The 12,500-nt window shown below is 43.7% G+C and overlaps 1 protein-coding gene across 2 annotated transcripts in view; it reads right to left on the reverse strand.

Moving 5' to 3' along the window:
- Positions 1-12,500, reverse strand: part of VPS35L (VPS35 endosomal protein sorting factor like) — a 109,105-nt gene that overhangs the window by 66,537 nt on the left and 30,068 nt on the right. For both annotated transcript variants that reach the window (XM_074346257.1, XM_074346258.1), the window contains exons 9-12: positions 9,973-10,032; positions 4,418-4,514; positions 3,660-3,707; positions 2,132-2,225 (exon numbers count right to left, since the gene is read on the reverse strand). In XM_074346257.1, coding sequence (XP_074202358.1) covers positions 2,132-2,225; positions 3,660-3,707; positions 4,418-4,514; positions 9,973-10,032 — 299 coding nt within the window. The remainder of the gene's footprint in view (positions 1-2,131; positions 2,226-3,659; positions 3,708-4,417; positions 4,515-9,972; positions 10,033-12,500) is intronic.

Here is a 12,500-nt window from a genome sequence, read left to right on the forward strand (position 1 = left end):
CCATGGGTCTGGGGTAGAGCTGGACCCAGCCCACTGCGAGCTGCAGCGTGGGCACATGACCCAGGCTCGGTCAGGAGGCATATCCCATCCCATGGCCACGGTGACTGGTGTAGCTAAGGTCACGTGACCCAAGGGGATCCAGGGAGAATCAGCCCTGATACTCTGCCTGGAACTACCGAGGAAAAGGCACTCTTTCCACTGGGGTTCCTAAGGGGAGAGGATGGAAGCCTTTCCACCATATGGAAAGACAGAGCCGCAGAGTGAAGTCACCCAGAGGAGAGCAGAGAACGAGGGAGGAGATGACCCCTGACTCGGCTTGGAGGCCCTGGATCTGCTGTATCTGCACCACCCCAGGCTTCTTCAGACGCACAAGACAACAGATGCCCCCTTTCACTTCAAAGCAGTGTGAACTGGGTTTCTGCCACATGCGGCTGAAGGAATCCTTATTAATGCACAGACTGTCTCTCACTCTTTTTATGGCAAAAGATTTTCAGTAGCTACCCAACCAGGGGAATTGATGCACTGCCTGAACTGACACAAATAATTTCAGATACAGCACATGTCATCACCAGCTTTCCTGGTGTGGGTCTGTAATCTCACCTCATTGTCGCCAAGTTTTAAAGTTTTATCTGCCATGCAAAGGCACTTCAAATGCAACAAACATTATCTTTCACTAGCTCCTGTACTTTTAAAACTGAACAGGTTTGCAAGGAATGGGTTATTTCCCCTCTCCTTCTGATCTCTCTTTAATAAATGTGTGACATAAGACACTAAGATTCTAAACCTTGATGACTCTATTACTGATGTCAAAGTGAGCTCAAAGAAAGCACTGCGTGCGGCAAGCAGAAAGGCAGCAGAGCCCAAAGATGCAAGTGACGGTATCCTTCCATCTCCCCCGAAGGATTATCTAGGAGCATCTTGTACGTGACAGGCCCTCAGCAAACACACATGGAAGGAGCAACCAAGCTTCAAGATACTCCAAAGCTGAAGCTCTAGGAAACATACCTGATGTTCCTGTGTGAAAAATCCACACCAAGTTTCAAGCAGATGGCAGTGCAAAAACACTCTGGCCTCTATTACTACGAGGGAGCAGGTGCCCTTAAATGGAAAGCTCGCTCTTTCTTGCTTGCTTGGTTTCCTTACTCCCTGTTATCAGGAAGCAGAGCTATAAAAAGTGTCCTTCCTAAGGATGTCTGCTCCTCACTCTGAAGACAATGACTGTTTTGTGACACTGGAGACCACAGGGCTCTGTTACTTGCTAGAAGTCATGTGAAAGAAGCCGATCACAGGCTACAGCCCTCGCCTTCTGATTTCACTAGCAGGGGCCAGGGAGGACAAAACTGTAGCTTTGTCCTCAAGGAAGGCTGGGGTTCACTCAGGCCCTACAGAATAGGGGCAACAGCCCCTCTCTAAAGGTGAATGGTGTTGATGCAACTAGCGAGGGCACTCCCACTGAAAGCCCACAGAGGCAAAGGCCCCTTGTGAGCTGCAGAAAAATGGCTGTGAACTCTCCACGGGTTGCATTTTTCATAAATGAAAATCTCACTCGTTGTAAGTAGGAGCTTCATAATATTTAAAGGAGAGGAAGGCTGAGTGATTTACAGTCAGGACTGCCTCACCCACCAGAGAGCAGCCCTCCGAAGCCAGGCAACGCAGACCCTGATGCCCGCCGGCGCCAGGAGCGCCTGTCCCAGCCAGACAGCTCTCACCAACTCACACTCCGAGCCAACTCTTTAATACAGAGACCAAAAAAACTAGTAAAACAATCAAATTCAAAGACAAAGGGAAAGCAAAGTTCACATCAACAGAAAGCAGCCTATCAGCCAAAAGGCCTCGGGAGCCTCCTTCCCAGCAAGAACGGAGAAACAATTAATTCTGAAAACCAGTTCACTTGTAAGAAGACGACCTTAAACTCCCCCTAATTAGAGTTTCCAGTAAGTGGGTCTACTTTGAAATTAATTTTTAAAAGAAATCCTACAGCTCTGCTTTCTGTGGACAAGCTGTGCTCTAAAATTAGCAGCTAATAAAGCCCTTCTTCCAGTGACTTGTGAAGTGGCGGGGAAGGAGAAGCCCATGTGAACATTTAAGGAGACGGGACAGTCGCACGTGTGAGCGCAGGGACACGGCTTACCCGGCACAGGTAGGCCCTGGCATACACCGACACCAGCGGGTCCCCGATGCCCCGAACCATGCACGTGAGCCGGGGCAGACACTCTGAAATCCCCCTGTCAGAGACAAACAGACAGCAGCGTTACACCCCATGGGAGAGCCCCCTGTTCTTTTATCTTTAAAGATAAAGCTAAACTTCCTAAATGTAGAGGGGGAACCACGTTTCAGGAACAAACCAAGGTCAAAGTTTGAGTTTTCTAAGGCCACGTAACAAGTCTTTCTCTCTTGAAATGATTCATTCTCTGAACGGTTTCTTTCATCTTTACCATTTGCTCAGTGCTGACGTCTAACCTTCACAGTTTTCCTGCTTCGGGTCACATTAATTTAACTAATTTAACAATTTCTGTCTCCCAATTATTTTCCATCGACAAGTCACTAGCTCCTATACTTTTAAAACTGAACAGGTTTGACCCCTTTAATATTTTCGCCTTATTCCCCTGGCGCTGGTTTACTGCCCTGGGCCCCGCCCCTTCCTAGCACCCGACACCTGCATCTGCCATCAATGCAAACTGTGCTTCATTTATTTCTCCTGCCACATGGGACTTCTGACTGCCTCAGGCATTATCCTCTCCCAACTGACGAGGCAAAATAACTGTCTCTTTGGCACCATGTTACTCCCCGCCAAGCCACCCCAATCAAACACATTTGGTACACATTCTAAATCCAATCAAACTACTCCTTGGAGCAGTGTGAGTCAGCCCGTGGCTTCGAGGAGTTTGTTTTCCAGATGTTATCCAGCAGCGTTCAGTATCTCACCCGCTCTGCAGAGAGCAGGTCTGGGTTCTCCAGGCTCTGCAAATGACCCTCAAAACAATGTCCAAGGTGACCCTGAGTAGCAGAGGGCTTAGGGGCAAAGGCTTTTGCTCCTGACATCTTTGTCCTCTCCATCGTCTCGGACAGCAGCAGCAAACACTGAGCGAGGGCCCACAGGGGCTTCTCTCAGCGTGCTATGTGCAGCTCAAGCGACCCTCACAGGCCCCTTCTTAGCTCCTTGTTCACAGAAGAGACCGAGGGTCAGAGACGATAAGTAACATTCTCAAGACCACACAGCTAGTGACGGCAGAGCTGGGACTCAAATCCAGTTGACCTGATCTTCCGTGAGCTACTCAGCCAACCTCTCCAGCTGGAGTTTTTTCCACAAAATGAAGATTAAAACACTATCTCAAGGTTGGGGAGGGCATAGCTCAGAGGTAGAGTGCATGCCTAGCATGCACAAGGTCCTGGGTTCAATCCCCAGTACTCCTTTTAAAAATAAATTAAAAAACAAACAAACCAACCCCCCCCCAAAGAAAGAAACACACAAAAAAAACAAAAAAAAAAAAGCTATCTCTAAGCTATTTGGATTAAACAAGAAAACGGATGGCAGGTGCTTAACACCAGATCCGCTACACGCCAGCTCCTCAAAAAATGCCAGCTTTTGCCATCAGGGTGTGTGAGACAGAGGTTTTTTGGGAAATGTTACCGTTCTAGACATTTAAGAGGACCCTTACATTTTGGAGAGGAACTTGTTACACTTCAGGATGGAGGCTTCCACGTAACTACAAAAACATTCTGTTAAGGAAGGCATTTTCCAGACGGCCCGTTCCCTGTAGGGAAAAGACAAAACTATTCACGAAGAGGAGGAGGTGTGTCTCCAGGAGAGGGGGCCACAACAGCTCTCAACAATCCAGAGAATTAAATTAGCTAGTGGCTGGCGGTTTCTATATTTGGTCTTCAAGGTTTTATACTTATTTAAGATCAAATTTGGAAAATGTTATACGCCAATTCATGGTTGCACGGGGACATTTAAGCTGGGTTTTGAACATTTCCAATGGAGGCTTTACGGGGAAAGGATGAAACTTCAGAGAACTAAGATTCCATTTGTGTCTAAGTCAAATTCTCTGTTCTTCAACACTGGCGTTTGTGCAGAGAAGCTTGACCCTGTTCCTTTCAAGTTCTTGGAACCAGAGAAAACACATAAAGATGAAGCACTTTAACTGAGAGAATTAATGTGGGAATGTTCCTCAGGGAAACAAAAGCCTGGTACATGGCATCATATTCAAAGTAAAAAAAAAACCCAGAAAACTGGGGAGAGCCAAAGTACAAGGGCTTCTTGGACAACATGGCTGGCCCTGTATTTCCAGGCAAGCAACCGTAACGGGACCGAATTTTCAACAGGAATTTCAGGGCATCCCCTCACATGGCTTCTATTAACAGTGCATCTATTGCAGCCTATCTTTAAAATCATCAGATTAAAAAAAAAGGATACAATCTCGGAATGAGTTCCCTGATGGAAGCAATCTTGAAAAACCAATTTAAGCATGTTTCTTTGGCTGTGTCATTTACATTCTCTGGAGAGAAGTGATCTGTAATACAAAAATAATACCCATCAGCCTTCCTAATTCTTGGGATCTGTTACAGCCGCTTTGAGTCCTGGGATAGGAAATTGTTACAGGTGGACCAGAAGAAGGAGCGGGGGCACCAAGTCCTTCTATGTCTTTCCTTCCAAATATCATTATTATTAGGAACCCATTGGTGACGGTAACAGCGTACACACGGGTTTCTTAAGTGCCAGGTGCTGCTCAGAGTGCTTTACAGATGTCAGCTCACCTAATCCCCACAAGAGCCCTCTGAGGTTCGTACTTTTATTGTTCTCTTTTATAGACACAGAGACTGAGGCACAGAGAAGTTTAGTGACTTGCCCAGGGCACACAGCAAGCAGATGTAAGACCTGGAATTTAACTCAGGCCATCTGGCTCCGCAGCCTACTTTCTTAGACACTGCCTCTGATTTAATCCAGAGGTTCCTGACCTACCTACCAGTAACCATGACGATATTAAGCATTCCAGATGCTTGAGGAACCTGCAGCTCTAACAAGAAACGTGACCCAAGTTTGTGCTCTAAATACCACATAGACCAGACCTGAAGGTGAATCAAGACCCTAAGATGAGAAACCAGCCAGACTTAGGCTGCCAGCTCAATTATGGCACTAAGACTTGAGTCACCTTGTGGCAAAACTGCCACTTGCCCCCATTATCTGTTCTCTTCCTCTTTAATAATAGAACTCTCATTTTCTGCTGGGCATATGGCCATCCTTGCGGCTCAGGGTGGCCATGCGACCAAGTTCTCATCCCAGGATGTAAACAGAAGGACAACGTTTAGGAGATTAACTGGAAGGGAAGGAACTTCATCTTCACTCCTTCCTTCCTGCTGGCTGGAATGCAGATACAATGGCTGGAACCTCCACAACCATCTTGAACCATGAGAACAAGACAGAAGTCAGGACTGCTGGTACCATGGGCTGGCTGCCCTGCTAGCCCTGACCTTCTGTACTGTAACTGAGTTTTCTGGCAGTGACAACCAAGCCCAACCATGACATACATCTTAATGAGAAATGGAAAAGCATAAGGAAATAAGAAAACAAAAGCAAACAAACAAAAAAACCTCCTCAATATTAAGAAGGCCACTGTTGAATTCTCACTTGAAAATGATTTCTTCTAAATAATCTCCAGACTGGAGCCTGATCCCACCACGGGCTGTGCTCTACACAGTTAGGATTCAATCTAAATTCCTTTAGAAGACAGCAAATGAATATTAGTTTGTTGGTCTCATCTTGTCATTAGTGAGTCATTTTTCATCCCTGATTCTTCTTTCTGCTCCTCAGTGGTACACGATTAAGGTGATCAAAATTCCTATGGAATCAGCAAAACGATAAAACTCTAGGTATTTCAAGAGCCCAGAACAGTCACTAATCACAACTGCAGATATTTTGGAATTGCAATCTCAAGTATTTTTCTATTTTTGGATGTTCTGGCATGCTTCATTCATTTGAGAATTATTCGCTTGCCATTTTCAAAGGGAAGGGAAATTACCATTTTCCCTTTCCTGGCCTGAACCCCGTGCACTTAAAAGTAACTTTTTCAAGTTCCAAGAGTTCCAGACAGGAAAAGATAAGGGTTATTCTCAAATTCATTTGTCAATCTTGCCTTTTGGAAAAGGGAGAGGTGGGGTTAATTTCCCTTCATACGACTGAATCATGTGACTTGAGACCCAAAAGCAAAAGTAAGTCTCTGAGGTCATCTAATAAAAACACTCACTTTTGAGTTGAGGGAACGGAGGTGCAGTAAAGGGTGGACAGTGATTCAAGCTGCCAGAGAGTGCTAGACATCACACTAAAGGCAAGTTGCCCTGCGGATTACACACTAACTACAAGGCCTACAATAATCTGCACGTACAATCCAAAGGCATTTAGGCTTTCCTTCTTGCTCAAGGGATAATTTCAGAGTAGGATTATGTTATGCAGGACTTCAAAATATTACAGAAAAAAGTAAATAAATAAAACTGGAAGAAAAAAATGTTACAGCAAACTACATATTACATCCCTTTACTTCAATTGCTCAACATGGACATTTTAGGAACCAAAGGTAGTATCTTCAGCTCTGGGGAGATAAACAGTACATAAGAGAGATCGTGCCCTCATGAAGTTTACATTCCAGTAGGGGAAGAAACATAATAAACACAGAAAAATAATAAGCAGGCAAACAAATACGGTAATATTCAATTGCAGTTAACATTATGAAAGATATGCAACTAAGTATGGAATACAAAGTGACCTGGGTAATGGGCAGGGGAGGCAGTTTCATTAGACAGGGTGACGGTCAGAGAAGGCTCCTGCATACTCAGCATTTGAGCTGAGCCCTGAATTATAAAAAGGAGCCAGCCAAGCTTAGAGGTGAAGGAAATGTATTCCAGGAGGAGGAAACAGCAAGTGCAAAGGTCCTGAGGTACATATGGCCTCTGGTGTGGTCAAAGAACAGGAAAGTGAGCCAACACGGCGAGAGCAGGAAGGGGAGAAGCAGGCATCACAAGCCAGGTCACATGCGGTTATGGCCTTGCCGAGGAGTCTGAGAGTTTCACTTAGTGCGATGGAAACTCCCTCAAGGGTTCTGAGCAGAGGAACGACAGGACGGGACAGGATATACTTTAGTGCTTGGGCTGCTACATGGAGAACGAATTCACAATTTGGAGATTAATTCAGAAGAGATGTCGACGTCACAGAGAGCAGAGATATTTTCATCTAGTTCCCACTTATTTTTCCTTTATAGTGCTGCTTCTCTCAACCCTGAACTTCAGTGGATATTTTAGGAGGAGGGAGGAGACCAGCGAGTCTAGCTCCCTTTCACTTGCCAAGTCTCTGCCCTGGCAGTGAGAGGTCTCTTTACGTAACAGTGCTTATAGGGATGTCATGGCATCTTAATATGTGCTTGAAAGGCCAGGTCAGTTGAGGACACTGCTCATCCAGATGCAGCCTACGTCGGCCACGGGGAAGAACTGAAGACAGGAATGCCCACAGTTGACGATGAGAACCACAACACAATAAACCCAAATTATTTCCCCCAAGATGGAAATAAAATTGTTTTATCACTTAAAGTACATGGTGTCTTCACTAATAATGCTGGATTACAAAATGTTGGGGGAAAATTACCACATCCAGCAGCACGTACTTTCCATGAACCCAAAGGACACCAGTATCCTTCCTGAGCTCATAAGGGCTCTGCCATAGTTAAAACTCCTGCAGGTAAAGGGCTCAAATACTAAGTTCACAGTCTGAACTTGATTCAAATGGAAAGAATGAGTACACATGCCACTGGAATTCTCTCTATACATAATTTCTTTAGGCAGAATTCTGCACATTAGATTTCAAAAGCTTTCTTCAAAATTATTGTTAAGAGTCATCCCCAAGACCACTGGCATTTTTGAGAAGAGTTTGCCCCTTTCTCTGTCAGGTTCTTGGAAACAAGAGAAAACATATGCAGGTTCTTGGAAACAGAGAAAACATATGCAGAGGAAGGTTTTAACCGAAAGATGGGAAAATGAAATTATTTTTTAAAAAACAAAAGCTGGTTTTGCATTGATCAACGTAAAAATAGGTATCTGCAGAGGGAAGAATTTAGTGATAAGTGTGCTAATTAATTTATGTAGACAAGAGCTAGAAGTGAATATGAAAATAGCCTTTTATTTTGAACTTTTATAGCTTATGTAGGAGAAAGTTATTAGGACTTTTTCCTTAACTAGCCCTAAAATGTTGTTTGTGTAGTTAGAGAAAATTGGGAGGAAGGAATACCATTGCAGTAGATTCAAACTCAAATGTCTCTGGGAGCCAGACAGGTAATATAAATATTTTTCAGCAATTACACATACAACAGGAAGAAGTAGAACCTATATCAAAAAATTTTTTTTTAATTCTGTTATAGTCAAAGGAAACACCTATCCGGGTTTAATTCCTGTGGGCTGAGTTCACTGCTGCTGGTGTAGCACCAGGAAGAAAAGTTGGCAAGTGTGAAATAAATGCACCCATTTTTCCCAACTCCTTCCACTGACAGAGAAGGCCTTTCCACGCAGGCTGGCCCCTGCCTCCCGGTCCTGAGAAGCCTACAATACGGGAGGAGCTGTTACGAAACATCACCGGTGTGATGTGGTGGAGGGGAGGGCCCAGAGCAGCTCTGCCCAGTGGAAACGTCATGTGAGCCACATTCAAAAAGGTAAAACCCCATTCATCCCAAAAAATCATTTCAACGTGTAATCAGTTTAAAAATTAGTGAGATAATTTATGGTCTTTTATCTGTATTAAGTCTCTAAAATTCAGTTTTGTTGTGTTTTGTTTTTTTATACTCATAGCACATCTCAGTTTGGGCTGGCCAGATCTCTAGTGCTCAGGGGCTCCACGAGACCAGTGGTCACCATACTGGACAGCGCAGGTCCAGGGCTAAGAGTCAGCCTCTCACTAGCTGGTGGCAGGGCTGGGGCAAGTCCCTGACTCTTCCCCACTGGGTTTGCCCGTCTACAATGAGGCGAGATGCTTCCTAACAGCTTTTCTAGCCCTAAAGGTCTGTAGAGTTTTGTCTATCCGTCTTTCTTTCTGAGAACTGTGCAAATTAAATAATTTTAACAATGCAAACAGACAGAAGGAAGGAAAGAAAAGGAAAGAGAAAGGAAAGAAACAGAGAAAGAAAAGGAAAGAAAGTGATAGAAAAGAAAGACAAAGACAAAAAAAAAGAAAAAGACAGGAGACAGATAAACGCACATACGCAGACAGAGAGAAAAGAGGTCAAATTATGGGTTACTGTCACTGATAGCATCTCTTCATCCTCCGGGGGTGCGGTTACTAGAAGCAGAAGGAGGTGGGCTGACGGTGGAGGCGCTTGTTGTGCTAACTTGTGCAGATGAGCTCGTTTACTCTCAGCAGTGCTAGGAACTTGCAAGGAGGAATGAAAGGAAAAGGACACCGCTGCCGAGAGCTTCATGCTTCCAGCGCATCATCATTATTTACACTGATGGAAGAAATCTGCGATCTAGGTGTTCTATTATAACCTCCTGAGAGTTTAAAATTGAGTGACAGTAAATTTAACGCAAACATCACTTGGGAGTAGATTGTAGATTCAAAGCAGCTGTTATTATTGATTTATTTGACATCGTTCTTTTGTATACACATAGAGTTATTTTTCTAAAAGAAGTTTGCTTCTTAGGAAAAATATTAAAGTGTCAAGCAGCAGAAGAATTTAAGTTGGTATAAAAGTTCAGCTGAATCTAACTGTAATACCTTTTCATTCCTGCAGATTCAAATTACCTGCCCAAATTCCTAGCCAGGTTGTTAAAAGATCAAAAGTTTTCAGAAGACTGAGATGATCAGAAATCTGTAAAGGTGTTTCTTTTAACATACCAAAAATTTAAAAAACTAGGTCTCAATAAATCCTGATTTGATAGAAACTTTTTAATCCTGACTCGAGGGCGGAATGAAACCCATGGAACAGCTTATGACATTACCTGGTAAGATGCTGCGGTTATCCACACACATGGAAAAGATGCGCTCGTACACCAGCTTTCCTGGGGAGAAAAGGACAGATGGTGTCAGCATCGCACTCTTCAGGAGCAAACACTAAATTAACGTTTATTAATTAGGGACACAGAGATGGCATCGCCCAGATGAGCTTCAACTTGTGATAGTATGCTGCCACCTAGTGGGACAAATTTTAAGCCATGTTTCTTGTTTTTTAATTTTAAAAGTAAATTAAAATTTTACTTCCTGTTAAGAGGCAGGAAAGTGATCCTTCACTTAAGCTAAGTAAAATAAGTCAGACAGAGAAAGACAAATAACGGATGATTTCACTTATATGTAGAATCTAAAAAACAAAAAAATGAATAAACAAAACAGAAACAGAGTCATAGACAGAACAGATGGTTGCCAAGGGGAAGGGGGAAGGAGAAATAGGTGAGAGAAATTAAGACCGACAAACTTCCAGTTGCAAAATTAATGAGTCAGGGGTATGAAATGTACAGTGTGGGGAATAGAGTCAATAATTATATAGTATCTTTGTACGGTGACAGATCATAACTAGACTTATCGTGGTGATCATTTTGAAATGTATAAAAATATCAAATCACTATATTGAGTAACAAGAACTAACATAGGGTTGTAGGTCATTACACTTCAAAAATAAACAAGTTAACACATACTCACAGAAAAAGAGAGCAGATTTGTGGTTACCAGAAGTGGGGCGTGGAAGGAGGGAAAACTGGATGAAGGCAGTCAAAAAGGTACAAACTTCCAGTTATAAGGTAAGTAAGTACTAGGGATGCAATGTACAACATGATAAACATAATTGACACTGCTGTACGCTATCTATGAAAGTTAAGAGAATAAACCCTAAGCGTTCTCACCACAAGGAAAAAATATTTTTTTTCTATTTCTTTAATTTTGTAACTTTATGAGATAATGGATAGTCACTGAGCTTATGGTGGTAATCATCTCATGATGTATGTAAGTCAAATCATTATGCTGTATACCTTAAACTCATGTATGTCCATTATATCTCAATAAAACTGGAAGAAAAAACCCCCAAATTTCCTGCTTCTTCACAAACTATGGGCCCAAAATGACCCACCTCCCTATAGGGTAAGAATGAGCTTGAACAGATTAGTAGTTGCCCCTGAAATTGTGCGTATACGACCCAGTTTGCCACAGTCCCCACTGATCCCTACTGTCTCTCATCAACAGCCTGCTTCAATCATGTACATGATCTGTCTGGTGCCTGGAAGCAACAGAATTTGAGATTCACCTACGAACACAAGTCCTACAGGGGCAGAGATCTGTGTCTGTTTTGTTAACTAACACATCCCCAGTACCTAGATTAGTACCCGACATACAGTGGGTGCTGCATCTTTGCTGGATGAATAGGTGAACATATTTTAGGTTGCGTGGGTCATAAATCACTATTGCAATTACTCAGCTCTGCTGCTGTAGCTCAGAAGCAGCACAGACAGTATGTAAACAAATGGATGTGGCTGGGTCCCAATAAAACTTTATTTATAAAAACAAGTGTGCAATCAGTCTGGACTTGGACTACAGGCCAACCCCTAACCTAGCACAAAAAGTTTTATTTATTCGGCACATGTATTGTGGAAAATACTATCAATACTCAAAGGATAAAAGTTATAATTATTCATTTTCTGGGCCCTCCCAAATCACCTTTAATGTCAAAAGCATTTCCCCATGCTGATTCTTCCCCCTCCAACCCCACCATTCAGAGCTGTAAAGAACCACACACTTTGTCCACACGTAGAAAAAGACAGGAGAGTTATGAGGATCATTGCTGGTCAAAGAACATGAGCTCAAACGACATCATCAAGGAACGACACAATGCAAGGTTTCTATGCAGGAAGCCAGCCAGGATGAGAGGAGCCCTCTAGGTGCCCCTCCGAGTGTGGACTACTTACATTACAATCATCTAAAAGACACACACTGAAAATGTACATTCCTGGGTTCCCCCTCAGAGCCAGTGAAAAGGAGTATTTTGGAGGGTGAGGACTAAGAATATGAATTTTGAATGGCCTTGCTGGGGAATTCTGGTGCACACTCAAGTGTGAGTCATTTAAGCAGGCACCATGGGTCTCTGAGCTGAAACTCGCCTTCGGTGTAGGAATCTCGAGGAACTGCCAAAAGCCTGCCTCCTCCCTCTAGGGGTTCTCAACCTTGGCCAAACACTCAGAGCACCTGGGGTGCTTGAAAATATGCGGATGCCTGCGTCTGTCCTCAGAGGTTCTGATGTAAAGGGTCTGGGGCACAGCTTGACCATTGGAAGTGTTTTTAAAGCTCCCCAGGTACACAGCTGAAGATGAGAACCACCGCTCCAAACCATGGATTCAATTTAGAAGTTCCCAGGAAGCCTCAGGGATCAAGCCCGGGTTCCCAACGCCACCTGCCCTTGTCCTCCTGGCAGGAAGTGTTTGGTTACCTGCAATCAAGGGCTCCCCACGGCAGCCACACCTGGCGATGAGAGAGGCCTCCTCTGAGA

This window comes from Camelus bactrianus, chromosome 18 (genome assembly GCF_048773025.1).
Source record: "Camelus bactrianus isolate YW-2024 breed Bactrian camel chromosome 18, ASM4877302v1, whole genome shotgun sequence".
NCBI lineage: Eukaryota > Metazoa > Chordata > Mammalia > Artiodactyla > Camelidae > Camelus > Camelus bactrianus.